This window comes from Malaclemys terrapin, chromosome 20, assembly GCF_027887155.1.
Source record: "Malaclemys terrapin pileata isolate rMalTer1 chromosome 20, rMalTer1.hap1, whole genome shotgun sequence".
In the NCBI taxonomy this organism is placed as follows: domain Eukaryota; kingdom Metazoa; phylum Chordata; order Testudines; family Emydidae; genus Malaclemys; species Malaclemys terrapin.
The window spans coordinates 6,272,991-6,292,119 of record NC_071524.1 but is presented as its reverse complement, the minus strand read 5'-3'; the positions used below and the strand labels follow the sequence as shown (position 1 = coordinate 6,292,119).

At 50.2% G+C, this 19,129-nt stretch overlaps 1 protein-coding gene across 1 annotated transcript; it reads right to left on the bottom strand.

Moving 5' to 3' along the window:
- Nucleotides 1-4,221: 4,221 nt before the first annotated feature.
- On the bottom strand, nt 4,222-6,606 carry LOC128826399 (zinc finger protein 572-like). Its single transcript, XM_054009654.1, is given in 2 exon segments — nt 4,222-5,807; nt 5,809-6,606. Coding segments are annotated over 2 exon segments (795 nt in total). The 5' UTR covers nt 6,505-6,606; the 3' UTR covers nt 4,222-5,708.
- Nucleotides 6,607-19,129: the final 12,523 nt, after the last annotated feature.

Genomic DNA, 19,129 nt, shown 5'->3' with positions numbered 1-19,129 from the left:
TTTGTGGACTACAGCCCACTTCTTTCGGATGCACTTAAGAAGTGTTCCTGTCTTTAACACTCAGATGCTCAACTCCCAGTGGGGTCCAAATCCCAAATAAATCCATTTTACCCTGTATAAAGCTTATACAGGGTAAACTTATAAATTGTTCGCCCTCTATAACACTGATAGAGAGATATGCACAGCTGTTTGCCCCCCCCCCCCGGTATTAATACATACTCTGCGTTAATTAATAAGTAAAAAGTTATTTTATTAAATTCAGAAAGCAGCATTTAAGTGGTTCCAAGTAGTAACAGACAGAACAAAGTGAGTTACCAAGTAAAATAAAATAAAACACGCAGGTCTAAGCCTAATACAGTAATAGAACTGAATATAGGTAAAATCTCACCCTCAGAGATGTTTCAATATGTTTCTTTCACAGACTGGACACCTTCCTAGTCTGGGCACAATCCTTTTCCCTGGTACAGCCCTTGTTCCAGCTCAGGTGGTAGCTAGGGGATTTCTCATGATGGCTGCCCCCTTTGTTCTGTTCCACCCACTTATATATCTTTTGCATAAGGCGGGAATTCTTTGTCCCTCTGGGTTCCCACCCCTCCTTCTCAATGGAAAAGCACCAGGTTAAAGATGGATTCCAGTTCAGGTGACATGATCACATGTCACTGTAAGACTTCATTACCCACTTGCCAGCCCACAGGTATACAGGGAGACTTACTGAGTAAGTAAAACTGAGCCATCTACAGGTAATTGTCCTGGTTAATGGGAGCCATTAAGTTTCCAAACCACCATTAATGGCCCACACTTTGCATAACTACAATAGGACCTCAGAGTAATATTTCGTATTTCTAGTTTCAGATTCAAGAGTGATATATTTATACAAATAGGATGACCACACTCAGTAGATTATAAGCTTTATAATGATACCTTACAAGAGACCTTTTGCATGAAGCATATGCCAGCTACATTATATTCACACTCATTAGCATATTTTTATAAAATCATATAAAATCACAGACAGGTTATCCATGGTATATTTGCTTTGCAAGGAAAACAATGTATAGTTTATAATTTGGGGTGGAAACATGCTGCTTGGATTTCTTGGGGTAACAGACAGTTTGCCCAATTTGACCTTCAATCTTACAACCGGTCATTTCTAGTTTGCTTAGCTTGCAGCTCCCCCACCCATCTCTTGATCCACACACACTGTGCAGTGGGCTCCTTTGCATAGAAAAACAGGGTGTCACCCTTGCTTGGGGTATGTATACATTACAAAATTAGGTCGATTTTATAGAAGTTGATTTTTAGAAACCAATTTTATACAGTCGATTGCGTATGTCCACACGAAGTCTCCGCTGCCCATTGGAATTCTGGGTTAAGCTCCCAATGCCTGATGGGGCAAAAACATTGTCGCAGGTGGTTTTGAGTAAATGTCATCAGGCCTCCCTCCCTCCATGAAAGCAACGGCAGACAATTGTTTCATGCCTTTTTTCCTGGGTTACGTGTGCAGATGCCATACCACAGCAAGCATGGAACCCGCTCAGCTCACCATCACTGTACGTCTTCTGGGTGCTGCTGGCAGACATGGTACTGCATTGCTACACAGCAGCAGCTCCTTGCCTTTGCAGCAGATGGTGCAGTAGGACTGATAGCTGTTGTACGTCTCCTGGGTGCTCCTGGCAGACCTTGGTGAGGTCGATCAGGGGCGCCTGGACAGATGTGGCTATCCTCCTCTTAGAGCACTGAATGGGAGCCAGAGACTCCAGGTCATTCTCCTCTTTAAGTTTCGTCTCATTTCAGTCCTGCCTGGAATATCATGCGAGCTGGAAGCTTCTGCCTCAGGCTGCTCTCCCAGCTGGCAGCACCGCACAGTCGCACCTACCCCAGCGTACCCCTTGCTCCCATGGCTCATGAAGCCTGGATAGTAGTAAGGAGCAGTTCAACTATAGGCTGAACAAGTGCAGAATGGTGGTAGAATGTGCCTTTGGACATTTAAAAGCTCGCTGGCGCTGTTTGCTGACTAGATCAGACCTCAGCACAACCAACATTCCCATTGTTATTGCTGCTTGCTGTGTGCTCCATAATAGCTGTAAGAGTAAGGGGGAGACATTTATGGCGGGGTGGGAGGTTGAGGCAAATTGCCTGGTGTCTGATTTTGAGCAGCCAGACACCAGGGCAATTAGAAGAGCACAGCAAGGCATCCTGCGCATCAGAAAGGCTTTGAAAACCAGTTTCATGACTGGCCAGGCTTTGGTGTGACAGTTGTGTGTGTTTCTCCTTGAAGCAAACCCACCCGCTTTGTTGATTTTAATTCCCTGTAAGCCAATCACCCACCCCCCTTCGAAATAAAGTAACTATTGTTTTGAAACCATGCATCGGCGGCAGCAATTCGGGGGGGGGGGGGGGGAAGCCACGATTGCGATCAGCGGCGGCAATTTGGCGGCAGGTCCTTCGCTCCCAGAGGGAGTGAGGGACCCACCGCCGCCGAATTGCCACACGTGCTGCCCCTCTCGGTTGGCCGCGCCAAGCACCTGTTTGTTAAGCTGGTGCCTGGAGCCGACCCTGGGGAGGAGGGAAGGAGAAGGCCACATTACTTATTGTAGCCACACTACATATCAAACTGTTTGAATGACAGCCTTCTGTTGCTTGGGCCATCCTTTGGAGTGGAGTAGCTGGGTGCCCAGAGCCTCCCCCCACGTTCTTGGGTGTCTCGGTGAGGAGGCTATGGAACATGGGGAGGAGGGTAGGTGGTTATACAGTGGATGCAGCGGGGGTCTGTGCTCTTGTTGGCTTTCTTGCAACTCCAACAGACGCTTCATCATGTCCGTTTGCTCCCCAATAGACACTTCATCATGTCTGTTTGCTCCCCCATTAGCCTCAGCATCGCATCCTGCCTCCACTCTTCACGTTCACTTAATTCTTTCCTGGCCTCTGCCACTGAATGCCTCCAGGCATTAAGCTGTGTCCTATCAGTGCGAGAGGACTGCATGAATTTGGAAAATGTGTCCTCGCGAGTGAGGTTTTTTCGCCTTCTAATCTGCGATAACCTCAGGGACGGAGATGATAGGGGAGCGTAGAAACATTCTATGCTCTACGACTCTGGGGGGGACTGCATGGTCACCTGTGCTGCTGAGTTCGCCATGCTGACCAAACAGGAAATGAAATTCAAAAGTTCCCGGGGCTTTTCCTGTGTACCTAGCTAGTGCATCGGAGTTCAAAGTGCTGTCCAGAGCGGTCACAATGGAGCACTCTGGGATAGCTCCCGGAGGCCAATACCATCGATTTGCATCTGCACTACCCCAAATTCGACCCAGCAAGGTCGATTTTAGCGCTACTCCCCTCGTCGGGGAGGAGTACAGAAGTCAATTTTAAAAGCCCTTTAGGTTGACAGAACGGGGTTGGTTGTGTGGACGCATTAATTTTTAAATCAACCTAACACAGCTAAATTCGACCTAACCCCGTAGTGTAGACCAGGCCTTGGTAACTAGTTCTTTTTAGCTAGGTTGGGAGGGACAGAGAGGTTTTAATCATAGGCAAATTATGAGAGATTCTTGCCTAGGTGATTAACAATAATCTCTTTTAGCTATTTTAGTTTCAATTCCTGGGGAAACGAACTCCCAACCTTGGCTGATCTATGGGTCTCTGACTCAGTGTCCATCAGGGTCTGAGCCTCAGGAACAGGGATGCTGGGATAAAGTGTGGTCAGGACGTAAACAGCCCTGCACTGCTCTGTGTCCACAGGAAAAGGTCACTGTTCAGACCCGTTGGGCACAGAGCTGAGTGGGGACAGATGCTGGAGACGGTGCTGGGGACAAGGAGCTGGGCTGCTCCCCGTCTGGCCATGTGCCTGGCTCCAGCCCACTGGGAACTGGCCTTGGGGGCTCACACCCAGCTGGAGCACCTGGATTCTGCCTGGGTGGCTTGTTAACCCCTGCAGCAATTAACCCCCAGGAGAGGGGAAGGGAGGACACAGAGACTGAGCCCTGAGGCACAAAGGGCTGCAAGAAGAAAGACGTGGAGGCACCCGGACCCCACTTCGAACATCAGGGGAGCAGAGACATCAGTGAATGGCTGGATATGGGGGAGCCAGTAATTCCTGCTGATGGGGAGAAAATAACAGGGGGGCTGGGGAATGTCCCTGTCTGGCACTTCGCTCCCCACATCTAGAGCTCGAGAACAGGAAATTCTTAGGGAGACGAGGGATTCACAATAAACATTTTATTAGGAATTTATCTGGGAAAATCAAAATCCAATTAGGTAAAAACTTTAGCAAGACATAAACATTCCTCTGAAACTTGCGTTTCCAGAAGCAGGAACATAGAACTGGAAGGGGGCTTCTGTGTCATTCGATCCAGTCTCTGCTATTGCAGAAAACCAAAAAAACAGGACCCCACCTCTCCCCTGCCCCATCCAGAAACAAAAAGAAAAGCCCTCCCAGGGCAGTTAGTTCAGGAATAAGCCCAGTATGTGACAATGTGAGCTGAGCCCCTCCCTAGAAACAGATGAAACCCTCCCCTTCCCCTTCCACTAATGAGACAGCTGGGGTGGGATGGGAGAGGATCAGATAATAATGAAACACAGTAACAATGACACTTCCCCTCCCTTGGCACCTCTGTCCTCCTGAGCCTCTGAACACACAGTAATTAATGACGACTCCCTGGGATGGTGTGTGACTTATCCCCATTGCACAGATGGAAGAGGCACATGCAGAGAAAGGAGAGGAAGTGATTGGGATGAAGTGACACTAGCAGAGCTGGTTATTGAGCTCAGCAGTCACCCCCACCCTGCTCTAACTACTAGATCACACTCCCGCTTGGAGCTAGGAACTAAACCCAGGACTCCTGAGGCCCAATTCCCCCTGCTCTCACTACTACACCATACTGCACTCTCAGGAACAGGGCAATCTCCCATCTCTCTGGGAATCTCCCCCTTGAATTCCCCAGTCTCCAGCCCCTGCATTTACAGAGTCCATCCTCTCACTTCGGATCAGCAGCTCTTGTGGCTTTGGACTATGGACCCACAGGGCCCCCCACTCTTTCCCTGAAAAACTTAAAACTCTCCTTTGCTGTGAGGCCTGCAAAAAAACCTGACAGTGGTTAGGGTGCTGGTATGCTGAGCATGCTACCCGTCATGCTACCAATACTGTCTTCTTTCTTGGATCCCCGCCCCCCATCTGTCCGTCTCCATCTGTTGTCCCGTTTCTCCACTTAGATTGTAAACTCTTTGGGGCAGGGACTGGCTTTTCATTCCATGTTTGCACAGTGCCTGGTGCAGAGGGTCATGGGCCATGACACCAATAATTATAACAACAGCATCCCCTGCCCTCACCCCCACCCTGAGAGGCTTTGGGAGCTGCAGAGACAACATGGACGCAAAGTGCAATGGGGCATCTTCACCTCTTCTCTGACCTGGCAAGTGTGTGTGGCCCCTGCAGAAATGTCTCCTCACTAATTTCAACACCTGCTCCCCCCAGACCTTGAAATAACCCGTCTCCCCAGTACCCAGTGCTCCCTCCTCTGGCCACACTGAAACCCAAAACATCCACCTGGCCCCCCTATACCTAGACCATCCTGAAATGAAGCACGTTTGTACGTTGCGTCAGCAGGGCATAGAATCATTACATTCAGGGAGAGCTCCTGCCACCTTCTCTGTGGCGTGTCTAGTGGGACATTAGAGAGATCTTCCACTTGCAGCCTTCCCCACAGAATGGACATTTATAGAGTCTCTCTTGTGTGGATTCTCTGATGAGCAATAAGGGTGGAGCTCAGCTGGAAACTTATCCCGCACTCAGGGTAGTTATAGGGGTTTTTTCCTGGTGTGGACTCTCTGGTGTTTAATCAGGCTGGAGCTCTGGCTGAAGCTTTCTCCACACTCAGGACATTTATAGGGTCTTTCTCCCGTGTGAATCCTCTGGTGCTTAGTAAGGTCTGAGCCCTCGCTGACGCTCTTCCCACAATCGAGGCATTCGTAGGGTCTCTCTCCCGTGTGAATTCTTTGGTGGGAAAGGAGGTGGGAGCTCTGAGTGAACTCTTTCCCACACTCGGGGCATTTATAGGGTCTCTCTCCCGTGTGGATCCTCTGGTGGGCGATAAGGTTGGAGCTCACGCTGAAGCTTTTCTCACAGTCGGGGCATGTCCAGGGCCTCTGCCCAGTGTGGGTTCTCTGGTGCACAATAAGGTTGGAGCTGGCACTGAAGCTTTTCCCACACTCGGGGCATTTGTAGGGTCTCTCTCCTGTGTGAAGTCTCCGGTGTGAAATAAGGGAGGAGAAAGTGGCAAACTGTTTCCCGCACTCAGGGCAGCGATAGGGTCTCTCTCCTGTGTGGGTTCTCTGGTGCTTCGTCAGGTCGGCACCCTGAGTGAACCCCTTCTCACAGTCCAGGCAGTCATAGGGCCTCTCTCCTGTGTGGATCCTGTGATGCACAATAAGGTGTGAGTTGCGAGTGAAGCTCCTCCCGCACTCAGGACATTCATACGGTTTCTCTTTAGTGCGGGTTCTAAGCTGGAGCATGGTTTCACTGCGGTCCTTCAAACCTCTCTGAGTGGAGTTACCTCGTCTCTTCACTGGGGGGTTCCCTGCTGCCTCTCCAGCCCGCACCGACCCTCGCAGGCTGCTTCCTGCTCACCCCTCCAGGAAATGTTCCCTTTGGATGGTCCCAGTGCTGTCCCATGTGGTTCCACTTGCTCAGGGATTTCCTGCTTAGGATTCGTCTCCTCGTTTTCACTCACCATCCCATCACCTGCCGGGATAGAGGGAGTATCCAGACAGGAATCATCCCCTGTGCCAGGGAGAGGCAACCTCAGAAAGGGGACTGGGAAAGGAGGGGGGAGAAATCAAAATAATTTATTTATTTTATAAAATAATTACTGGGGAGATTGAATACTCAGGAGCCCAAACCCCCACCAGCCCTTCCCCAGAAAGGGGACCAATTCTGCTGCCACGCCCCATCCGAACATTCAGGAGAAGGGAGCAATTGCCGAGAGGCGAAAGCCATGAGTGACATCTCCCATGAGGATACGACTCCGGCTGGGCACAGTCGTGACCTGGGTGAGATGCAGCAGAGCTGGGGGACCTCACAGGGCCTCAGCGGCAATCCCAGCTGTTTATGTCGATGGCGGATGGTTTCCATGCCCATGTAGCCAATTCCTCACCTGTATGAACGTTTCTCAGGGTCCCTCTTTCCTCAGAGCCTTGGGAGATCCAGGACCCAACGGCTCTTCCTCTTGTTCCAGCTGGGAGATCACGTCAGGATGAAAACTGGAAGACCTGCTCAGAGGAAGTAAAATAGGTGAGCCGAAGGGTTTATTATTATCATTATTCATGTTTGTTACCTTTCTGCCAAAGGGCCAGACAAGAGTGGGGCCTCAAACACAGAGCAGTAGTTGACTCCTACCCCAAAGAGCTAACAATTTAGTCATTCTGAGACAGAGTTGATGCAGGGTGGGTGCCTTCATATAAGCCAAATGGAGGAGGAAATGTTCCTGAAGGCCCTCTGGGGAGGTCAGGTGGTTCCTGGGAGACGTGTGGTGCCCCCTGCAGGAGATTCAGGGGTTTTCATGCCCTGGGGAATTTTAGGACTCGGGCCAGCATAGTAGCACAACTTCTTCCCCATTTCTAGCCCTGCTGAGACCAGAGCCCTCTCTGAGATCAGGGACAGTCCTGGCAAGGGAGGGACACACAAAATCTCTCTGTGTGTCAGTGCATGCCCACATGTAAAGATGCAGCGAGGTACCTCCACCCTCTCCCTTGGAAGCTCTAGGGATGGAGATGAAGCCAGTAGCCTCTCCACTATATCTCCAAATCTCCTCTCCCATGGGTGGGGATGTGGAGGGGACAGTCGCTCACACGAGGGCTATGGAGCTGATCCTCCTGAAATCTAAGGACCCAGAAAGAACCCGGAGCAGAAGCTGCCCTGGGTGTGACAGAGGGGACAGGAATCCTTAACCAGCAAGGTCACGGCCTCACAATTCTCCTGCATGATGTCCCTGTCGAGGGTCTCTGGCCGGGGTCCAGCACAGCCCACTACCCCTCAGTGAAATGCACAACCGGCCCCTGGAACAGAGACATTCCCCCACTCAGAAACTGCTGCCGCAGCCACAATCACAGCAGCACCATCAGGGGCAAGGCTGGGAGTCGCCTGGCCCACCGAGAGCAGAGAACTTTCCTGGGGCGATTCCCAAAAGCTTTAACTTAAAACAATCTGCATCTGCAGGGAAACCAGGACACCCCGAGCTGCTAGCTCTGACAATTTTCTCACAAGGCTCCCAATCTTTAGCTCAATGTTTCCCACCATCTCGCGATTCCCGGCACAGAGCTCGCCTGTTTTCCCTTTTCCGTTTCCTGTTATTCTCACTGGGGGGACGGAGTCAAACTGCCCTTACTCCAAACAGCTACCGTCTCCCTGCAGCTCTGGTGTGTGGTGGCACAGCTGCCCCTGCACTAGTAAAGATGGCCACCCACTCCCATTGTTTTCAGTGAGACTGAAGCCACGTTTTCCCCAGGGAATATGGCTGCGGGTTTCGACTGGATGGGAAACTCTGAGGAACAACGGAAATGTGGCAGAAGCAGACTGAAGGAGGCAGGAGGACATGGGGGGGCAGGAGGGAGGTTGAGGAGGTGGCGGGGAGGCTGAGGGGTGCAATGGAATATGGGGCAGGAATGAGGTTGAGGGGCAGAGGAATGGGGGAGAAGGTAAGCAGAGGGGATGGGGAGGTGGGGGCAGGATGGAGGCTGTGGAGGGTCAGGGGCCTGTGGGGAGCAGAATGGAGGGCAGAGGGAGGTGGGGGGCAGGAGGCTGCGGGGGACAGGTGAATAGGGAGTGCAGGGCCAATATAGGGTGGCAGATACGGGATGTAGGAGACTGTAAAGGGAAAGGCCTAAAGGAACAGGTGGCCAGAGGAGACTGTGGGGAGTGTGGGGCAGGAGAGTGGACAGGGGAAGGGGGGTCAGTGGGCAGAGTCCCTCTGACAGCAGGGGACTGAGAGGCTACATTTTTGCATGTGCACTGCTACAGCTGAGTTTTGTCACTGTGATGTGGTGCACACGCACACTGGGAACAGGTTCACACACGCACACACTGGGAGCAGGTGCACGCAGTGCAGGATATGCCTACCCAAGCTGGAAATTACACCTCCAGCTGCAATGCAGGCAGACACTGAGCTTACAGAAACCAGTCCAGGCAGCGGTGCCTTTGTAGCTTGGCCTTGTGTGTTTGGGTATCGTTAGTTATTTGGAACCCAGCTGTGATTTCTCCATATTGTGTTTGTTGGGTAAAAAGCAAAAGACCCAAAAGGTTTTTCCTTTCCCCTTCTCTTCTCCTCCTGTATTAATGTCCCTCTCCCACATCCAGATGAACCCCCTGCCCCACAGCTCCCCAACAGCCGTCTCCCTTCCCCATCGACCTGGAGGACAGGATGATCTGGAGCAGAGGTTCCCAAACTATGGTATGTGACTCCCAGGCACAGAGAGAGCTTGACGTTCTATCCACATGTGTTTGAGGGGGGATGTGAACCACTCAAGTCTGGGAGCCACCGAGCTGCAGTGAATCATAGACATTATTCTGCAGCCTGTCAGGGAGGGAGAAGGGTTGGGGGGGCTTTAGGACATTTCATTCCCCAATTCGCAGCAGGCGCTTTCCCTGCATACAGATGTTCTAGACACCGTGATGCTGAAAACACTCAGGGCATGGCTACACTTGCAGATGTAGAGCGCTTTGAGTTAAACCAGCCTTCATAGAGCGCAGTAGGGAAAGCGCAGCAGTCTGTCCACACTGACAGCTTCAAGCGCACTGGCGTGGCCACATTTGCGGTACTTGCAGCAGCATTGGGAGCGGTGCATTATGGGCAGCTATCCCAGCATGCAAGTGGCTACAACGTGCTTTTCAAGTGTGTGTGTGTGTGGGGGGAGTGTGACAGGGAGTGTGTTGTGTGTATGTGGGGGGAGAGAGAGTGGGTTTTTGGGAGGCTGTCTTGTAAGTTCAGAAGGCAGCAGACACCCACCCCCCACCGCCTTTCTCCCTCACACACATCATTCCACAGTAATGGTTGCTTTGATAAGCAGCCAGCTGTCAGAAACGGAGCTTTCAACGGGCATTTCCGTATTTCTACAGCCGATTCCAAACAATGACATGAGTGGCCACTTGACTTAAGGATTATGGGACATTTCCGGAGGCTGATCAGAGCACAGTAAAGCAACACCTCGTTCATACTGGCGCCGCAGCGCTCCAGCGGGGGCGCAGCAAACGTTATTCCACTCGCCGAGGTGGAGTACCAGCCGCGCTGTAGCTGCAGAGTCAGAGCGCTCTATGTGCCTTGCCAGTGTGGGGAGTGAGCCAGGCACCCGGGGCTCCTTATTGCGCTGTAACTCGCAAGTGTAGCCAAGCCCTCGGTCGCTTCATTCCAGAACAGACCCAGCTCCTGCCACCAGGACTAAACCCACCGAGACAGGTTTACACCCCCCACAAACAGAGTCTCTGAACCTAACGCTGGAAAAGAGCAAAACCAAAGGAGCCGCTTTGGGAGAATCCCCCTGACTCTGCCCCCGAGGGCAGCACATTTCCCCCAGCAGCACAGCAATGAGGCAGAGGAAGAAGCTGGCTTTTCCTCTCTCTGCTCCTCATGTCGTTCCCAGGAAAGTCAATCTGCCCAGGAGTTGCTGATTCTTGAACTAACAGATCTTTTCCACCAAGCATCTGGAGTTAAGCTATGTTACAAAAACAAACCAGTTTTGAAAATATGCTTAAACTGACTGAACAAAAAGCACATTCCTCTCTCAGTCAGCCACTTATATTCTATAGTCACCGGCATAAAAAAAACCTCCTGATTTCATGTGCTAGATTCCTTGGATGTAACAAAGCTACTAGTTCTCCAGTTCCCCACAGATTCTTTTGGGAAAATTAGGGCTAAAGCCATATTTTATCATTTTAAAAGGAATAAAATACCTCCCAGGCCTTGACTGAGCACAAAGGAGCAAAAATGGTCACAAAACCAATGATCTGATCTTTTTCAGGTCACCTTTAAAAATTCTGGATACATCATCTCACCTCTTCATCCATAAATCACACCTTTCTACCACTAGTTAATCACACTAATGAAGACAATGCTGATGGGATGGGCAAAGTGCTCACACAAGGGGGGAGGTATAGCTCAGTGGTTTGAGCATTGGCCTGTAAACCCAGCATTGTAAGTTCAATCCTTGCGGGGGCCATTTAGGGATCTGGGGCAAAAATCTGTCTGGGTATTGGTCCTCCTTTGAGTAGGGGGTTGGACTAGATGACCTCCTGAGGTCCCTTCCAACCCTGATGTTCTCTGACTCTATGAAATTTAATAGATTGAGGGCAGAATGTGATCATCTAATCTGAATTCCTGCATAAAACAGACCAGAAAATATCCCTGCATGAAGCCTGTAACGTCTCATTGAGCTACAGCAAATCTTTTGGGAAGATTCCATTCCTGATTTAAACCCTTCCACTGATGGACAATCCAATCTACCCCATTTTGGATTACATTTGATGGGCATTTTCTCCCCAGCAAAACATCACTTATTTTAAACGACTGCTTTGAAGTCCTGGGAATGTTCAGAGATTTATTATTTTAAAAGACAAACAGCTGAACATTAAGAATCCCCCTCTGCATATGGCTATAGCTTTTGGTAAGGAATAGTCATTTACATTCAGACAGGCACAAACTCTGAGGGTCCAGATCCCTTCACAGGATCTCTGGAATCACTTACAGGAAGCCTCAAAGAATTTACAAGGATTCATAGATTCCAAGGGCAGAAGGGATCACTGTGATCATCTCGTCTGACCCCCTTATAACAAACCAGGCCAGAGAAAACCCTCAAAATAATTCCTAAAGCAGATCATTTACAAAAACATCCAGTCTTGATTTAAAAATTGTAAGGGATGGGGAATCCACCATGACCCTTGGTAAATTGTTCCAATAGTTAATTACTTACACCATCAAAATTTACACCTTATTTACTGGCCGAATTTGTCTAGCTTCAACTTCTGGCCATTGGTTCATGCCATATATTTTTCTGCTAGACTGAAGAGCCCATTATCAAATATTTATTCCCCATGTAGGTATTAGGGCCGGCTCCAGGCACCAGCGTAGCAAGCTCTGAGAGGCGTGAGGGACCTGCCGCAGAATTGCCGCCGTACAATGAAGCGGCGGTAGAGCTGCCGCCGAATTGCCACCAATCATGATTTATTTATTTATTTATTTGCTACTTGGGGCAGCAAAAACGCTAGAGCTGGCCCTGGTAGGTATTTATACACTGTAATCAAGTCACCCCTTAACATTCCCTTTGTTAAGCTAAATAGACTGAGATCCTTGAGTCTGTCACTCTCAGGCAGGTTTTCTAATCCTTTAATCATTCTTGTGGCTCTTCTCTGACCCCTCTCCAATTTATCACCATCCTTCTTGAATTGTGAGCACCAAAACTGGGCACAGATTCCAGCAGAGGTCACACCAGGATCAAATATAGAGGTAAAATAATCTCTCTACTGATACTCAAGATTCTCCTGTATATACAGCCCAGAATTGCATTAGCTGTTGTTAAGGCTCCTTCCCCACTCTGAACTTTAGGGTGCAGATGTGGAGGCCTGCATGAAAACTTCTAAGCTTAACTATCAGCTTAGATCTGGTCCACTGCCACCACTCCCAATGTGCTAATTCCCTTCCCTGGGTAGCCTTGAGAGACTCTTCACCAATTCCCTGGTGAATACATATCCAAACCCCTTGGATCTTAAAACAAGGAGAAATTAACCATCCCCCCTCCTCTCCCACCAACTCCTGGTGGATCAAGATCCAACCTCCTTGGATCTAAAACCAAGGAAAAATCAATCAGGTTCTTAAAAAGAAGGCTTTTAATTAAAGAAAAAGGTAAAAATCATCTCTGTAAAATCAGGATCGAAAATAACTTTACAGAGTAATCAAACTTAAAGAGGCCAGAGGACCCCCCTCTAGCCTTAGGTTTAAAGTTACGGCAAACAGAGGTAAAGACCCTAGTAAAAGGTACATTTACAAGTTGAGAAAACAAAGATAAAACTAACTCGCCTTGCCTGGCTGTACTTACAAGTTTGAAATATGAGAGACTTGTTCAGAAAGATTTGGAGAGCATGGATTGATGTCTTGTCCCTCTTAGTCCCAAGAGCGAACTCTCACCAAAACAAAGAGCACAAACAAAAGCCTTCCCCCCACCAAGATTTGAAAGTATCTTGTCCCCTTATTGGTCCTTTTGGTCAGGTGTCAGCCAGGTAGCTGAGCTTCTTAACCCTGTACAGGTAAAAGGATTTTGGAGTCTCTGGCCAGGAGGGATTTTACAGTATTGTACACAGGAGGGCTGTTACCCTTCCCTTTATAGTTATGACAGCTGTAATGGGAGCTCGTGTTCAGCTGATTATCCCCCTCAACCCCCAAATCTTTGTCAGCATCACTGCTTCCCAGGCTAGAGCCTCCCAACCTGTAAGTGTGGCCTGCATTCTTTGAAGGGAGGTTGCATGGAAGACACACCCAGCCAAAGTCCTTTTAGCTCTGATGCGTCTGATGGAGCAAACAGGTCCCTGTCAGCACTTAGCTATGGGGGAGATTTATCCACTGAGAGGACCCCATGGCTAATTTCTGTTGGGGGGGGGGGCAGTAATGGTAGAAGAGTTTAATATGGAGAATTAACACACAGCCCCCATTCTTCTGTCTCCTCTGTGCTGCCTCTCCTCTCCCTGTAACCTCCCTCACTGGGCAGAGCTGGTTAAATCTACCACCTTGCACTGTCTCTCCCGCTCTGCCTTATTCCCCCTCCCTTCTCTTCCTGACTCCATCCCCAGAGACACAAAGGGAAACCCTCCCAGGGCCTGTTCAGGGTCCCCTCTGCCCCTGGTACCGCATCCCAGCTCCCTCCTGCAGGCACCTCAACAAGGCAGCAGATTCCCAAGAGATCTGAGGCTCCTGGGGCTGTTTGTGCAGAGTCACTGTCCTGCCCATCCTCAGCCCTTCCCCCCATTTCTCTCTGTTACCGGGAGCCTCCGGCTCAGGTGTTAATGTCGGGGCTGCCCTAGGAGGCTGGTTCCCACTGGAGAAGGTCACATCTCAGCTGGGCACGGGGGGGACTTTAATGAAGGTCTGTCCCCGGCACAGACCCCAGGGCTCTGGGATCACATTCACAATGGAGCCAGCAGCAGCAGTGTCTAACCCAGGAAGCTCAACCCCCCATATCCTGAGCAGAGAAATTAGAGACAAATGCTGCCAGGGGGCTAGATCTAAAGAAACCCTTCTGATGCTACAACACCATCCCTCTCCCCCAGACACTGAAATGCAGCACGGGAGTCTTGGGGCTGGATCAAATAGAAAACAGAGGCTGGAGACCAACATTCAACCCACCAATCAAGGGATGCACTGAGTTCCCAGCCAGCCTCAGGTCTAGCCTGGGCCCATCCCTGCTCAGTATTAACAAACTCAAGCATCCAGTAATCACCAGATCGGCTTCAAAACTCTGGGGTGTGTTTTGCCCTGGGGTGTGTTTTGAAGGAATACATTTGGGCTTCCTTTCCCACGGCTCCTGGTGCCTGAGCCGTTAGGGTGCCCTCCACTCACCTTTTCAATCTTTTCCTCTTCAACTGCAAGGGCTGGAAAGTGACTTATCATTTGTTTCTGAGATTCACGTGGTCCCTGGAGCTGGGGCTTTAAGAAACCCACCAAATATCATGAGGCTTGTCTTAAAATCCTTAAAGTTGGCTGCACTCAGCCAAAGCGCATCAGAAACTGGTTCAGCCAGAGTCGGGTTTCCAAAGGGCAGGAAGCACAGTGGGGGCTGGGCTCAAGCTTCCCAACCCCTTAGGATTCATGTCATTTTTCACCTGCCCAATGAACCTCACTTCCCCATCAGGGGGCTCAACCCAGCTCGCCCTATTACGGACACTGGAGTTTCTGTCTCAGGCACTTTTACAGCTCCCATAGTATCTGAGTCCCTCACAATCTGTCCCCAAAGCACCCCTGGAAGGAAGGGGAGGGTTATTATCATCTCCAGCTCAGAGGTGGGGAGCTGAGACCAGGAAAGTTGAAGCGATTTGACCAAGGTCACACAGATAGTCTGTGGCAGAGCCAGGTCTCCCACATTCCAGGCTCACATCTTAACCCTTGGGCTAGCCTTCCTTTCCACCCCGCTCTGTGATGGAAGTGATTCTCCCCTGGTCCTGAAGAACAGAGAGGAATCCGGGGTGAATTCTCATGCTGCATCTCCAGGAAGAACAACCCAAAGCAAATGAGGGGGAACACAGCCATCTCTGTGCCCTTCTGATCCCAGTCTGCCAGTGGGGCTGAAATGGGGCCTGGCATAACATAGGAAGGCCACGGGGCTGCTCTGTGTTACAGCAGCCTCCCCGGTGCTGCAGTGCAAGACAGAACAGCTCTTGTGACGTGTGCTGCAGCCTCACCCAGCTTTGCTACAAGAGCTCTGAAGTTTGCATTTCCCCTGGTTTGCAGCACACACACATTCCCAGATTGTCTGAGAGAACATCTGAGCTCTCTCCTTGGAAGATCAGACACTAGGGTGATGGGAACCAGTGTAAGAGCCAGGATGGACATTGTCCACACACAAAATTTGCCCTGATTTAAATTAAATCAGCTTAAAAACCACTTTAGTTAAACTGGTGCAAAACCATGTGGACACTTCTGTTGGTTTCAATTGGCTAGATCAGTTTGGCTGGGCCCTGTGCACAAGCTAAGCCGGGTTTGGAGTGACATAGCCTGTGGAATGACAGCTGTGACTTAAATGATGCGGAAGAAGAAAGCAGGCAGTTGGACTGTGGGACGGCATTATCAGCACCGGGTGGGACTCAGTTTGCTGAAGGATCTGACCCCATCTGGTTGGATGACATTAAGTGCACAGGGGCAGAAATTGCCCTGATGTGCCTCTGCTTTGGGGTCAGTGTCCCACCTTCCATCCGATGGGCCCTAGGTTCTCTATGCTTGGTGCCTCCTCTAGGACATTGCAGAGAGTGGGTGCAGGGAGCACAGGGCCATGATTTACCCCTGGGGAGGGTAAATTCATAGAAGGGAAAGGGGTGAGACAGGGGAATGGGGTGTGGGGTGTGGATAACAGAGTCACTGCCTCCACCCCCACTCCTCATAGCAATAACCACTGCTAGCCCCCAACCAGCCACACAGACACAACACATGCCACAGGAGTATCAGCATTGACTGGCTGAGGGATACGCTTGAGGAGGCAGCTGTCCGTGGTGTGGAGCTGAACTCCATGCTGCTTTGAGAACTTGACTATACCAATGACATGGTCTTGTTAGCTCACTTTGGCCAACATCAGCTGCAGTGATTCACCAACCTGCTCAGGCAACAGCAGCGAGCATTGGGCAGGTTATTAATTGGGACAAAACTCACTCCATTGCCACTGCCCAAAGAGCCTCCAGACTACAGCAGTGCAGTATTAACCTGACCACATGAGACATTGAGCAGGTGGCAACTGTTGATTACTTGGCAAGATTCAGGAGGGTCAGAAATTAAAGCCAGGACAATAATGACTCAGTTGGGGACACCCCAGGCTCTCAGTGACTCCCTACCCATCTCAATGGACAAATGACCAGGGAGGAGTATAAAAATATTGCTCAGGCTTGCAGGAGGGAAATCAGGAAGGCCAAATCACACTTGGAGTTGCAGTTAGCAAGAGATGTTAAGAGTAACAAGAAGGGTTTCTTCAGGTATGTTGGCAACAAGAAGAAAATCAAGGAAAGTGTGAGCCCCTTACTGAATAAGGGAGGCAACCTAGTGACCGAGGATGTGGAAAAAGCTAATGTACTCAATGATTTTTTTTGCCTCTGTCTTCACAAACAAGGTCAGCTCCCAGATTGCTGCACTGGGCAGTACAGCATGGGGAGAAGGTGACCAACCCTCTGTGGAGAAAGAAGTGGTTCGGGACTATTTAGAAAAACTGGACATGCACAAGTCCATGGGGCCGGATGCGCTGCATCCGAGGGTGCTAAAGGAGTTGGCGGGTGAGATTGCAGAGCCATTAGCCATTATTTTTGAAAACTCATGGCGATCGGGGGAAGTCCCAGATGACTGGAAAAAGGCTAATGTAGTGCCCATCTTTAAAAAAGGGAAGGAGGAGGATCCGGGGAACTACAGGCCAGTCAGCCTCACCTCAGTCCCTGGAAAAATCATGGAGCAGGTCCTCAAGGAATCAATTATGAAACATTTAGAGGAGAGGAAAGTGATCAGGAACAGTCAGCATGGATTCACGAAGGGGAAGTCGTGCCTGACTAACCTAATTGCCTTCTATGATGAGATAACTGGCTCTGTGGATGAGGGGCAAGCAGTGGATGTGTTATTCCTTGACTTTAGCAAAGCTTTTGATACGGTCTCCCACAGTATTCTTGCCGCCAAGTTAAAGAAGTATGGGCTGGATGAATGGACTGTAAGGTGGATAGAAAGCTGGCTAGATCGTCGGGCTCAACGGGTAGTGATCAATGGCTCCATGTCTAGTTGGCAGCCGGTTTCAAGCGGAGTGCCCCAAGGTTCGGTCCTGGGGCCGGTTTTGTTTAATATCTTTATTAATGATCTGGAGGATGGTGTGGACTGCACTCTCAGCAAGTTTGCAGATGACACTAAACTAGGAGGCGTGGTAGATACACTAGAGGGTAGGGATTGGATACAGAGGGACCTAGACAAATTAGAGGATTGGGCCGAAAAAAACCTGATGAGGTTCAACAAGGACAAGTGCAGAGTCCTGCACTTAGGACGGAAGAATCCCATGCACTGCTACAGACTAGGGACCGAATGGCTAGGTAGCAGTTCTGCAGAAAAGGACCTAGGGGTCACAGTGGACGAGAAGCTGGATATGAGTCAACAGTGTGCTCTTGTTGCCAAGAAGGCTAACGGCATTTTGGGCTGTATAAGTAGGGGCATTGCCAGCAGATCGAGGAACGTGATCGTTCCCCTTTATTCGACATTGGTGAGGCCTCATCTGGAATACTGTGTCCAGTTTTGGGCCCCACACTACAAGAAGGATGTGGAAAAATTGGAAAGAGTCCAGCGGAGGGCAACAAAAATGATTAGGGGTCTGGAGCACATGACTTATGAGGAGAGGCTGAGGGAACTGGGATTGTTTAGTCTCCAGAAGAGAAGAATGAGGGGGGATTTGATAGCAGCCTTCAACTACCTGAAGGGGGGTTCCAAAGAGGATGGAGCTCGGCTGTTCTCAGTGGTGGCAGACGACAGAACAAGGAGCAATGGTCTCAAGTTGCAGTGGGGGAGGTCCAGGTTGGATATCAGGAAAAACTATTTCACTAGGAGGGTGGTGAAGCACTGGAATGCTTTACCTAGGGAGGTGGTGGAGTCTCCTTCCTTGGAGGTTTTTAAGGCCCGGCTTGACAAAGCCCTGGCTGGGATGATTTAGCTGGGAATTGGTCCTGCTTTGAGCAGGGGGTTGGACTAGATGACCTCTTGAGGTCCTTCCAACTCTGATATTCTATGATTCTATGATTCAATTAGTAAATGCCCTGTGCTGTAGAAATGCTGAGGATAATTGTCCCAGGGCACTTCTCAATGTTGCCAACTCTCACAATTTTCTTGGGAGTCTTGGGTTGCTTGGTGTTTTTTTCTCAAAGCCCCAGGCCCTGGCGTCCTGTGATTACGGAGCACGTGGAGAGTAGTGGCCAGATCGCTTCCTTTCAACAGGACAGGAGCTTATTGTAACATGGTTCCCTTCCCTGACTAGCTGCTAGGAGGCTACACATCTTAGTGCAAAGCAGGCCTTGGGGTCTAGAGCACAGAAGTGCTGGAACTAGGGGTGCTGTTGCCTCCCCAGCTTGAAGCAATTTCCATCATATACAGGGTTTACAGTTTGGTTCAATGGTTCTCAGCACCCGCACTATACAAATTGTTCCAGCAGCACTGCCAGGGCTCCTGACTCCTACAAGAGTCCACACGGCCAATGTCCCTGGCAAGAAAACAGAACAATCACCCCCTCCCCTCCCCTCCCCTCCCAACCCAACCAAGCTGGGTCCCCTCCAGCAACAACCCAAACAGCTTCTCACAATGGGGATGCGGGGGGGGGAGCTTCCCGGCCCCCAATCAACCCAGACAGGCCCCTCCCTGCCTCCTAACCCCAACTCCCTGCACTGATC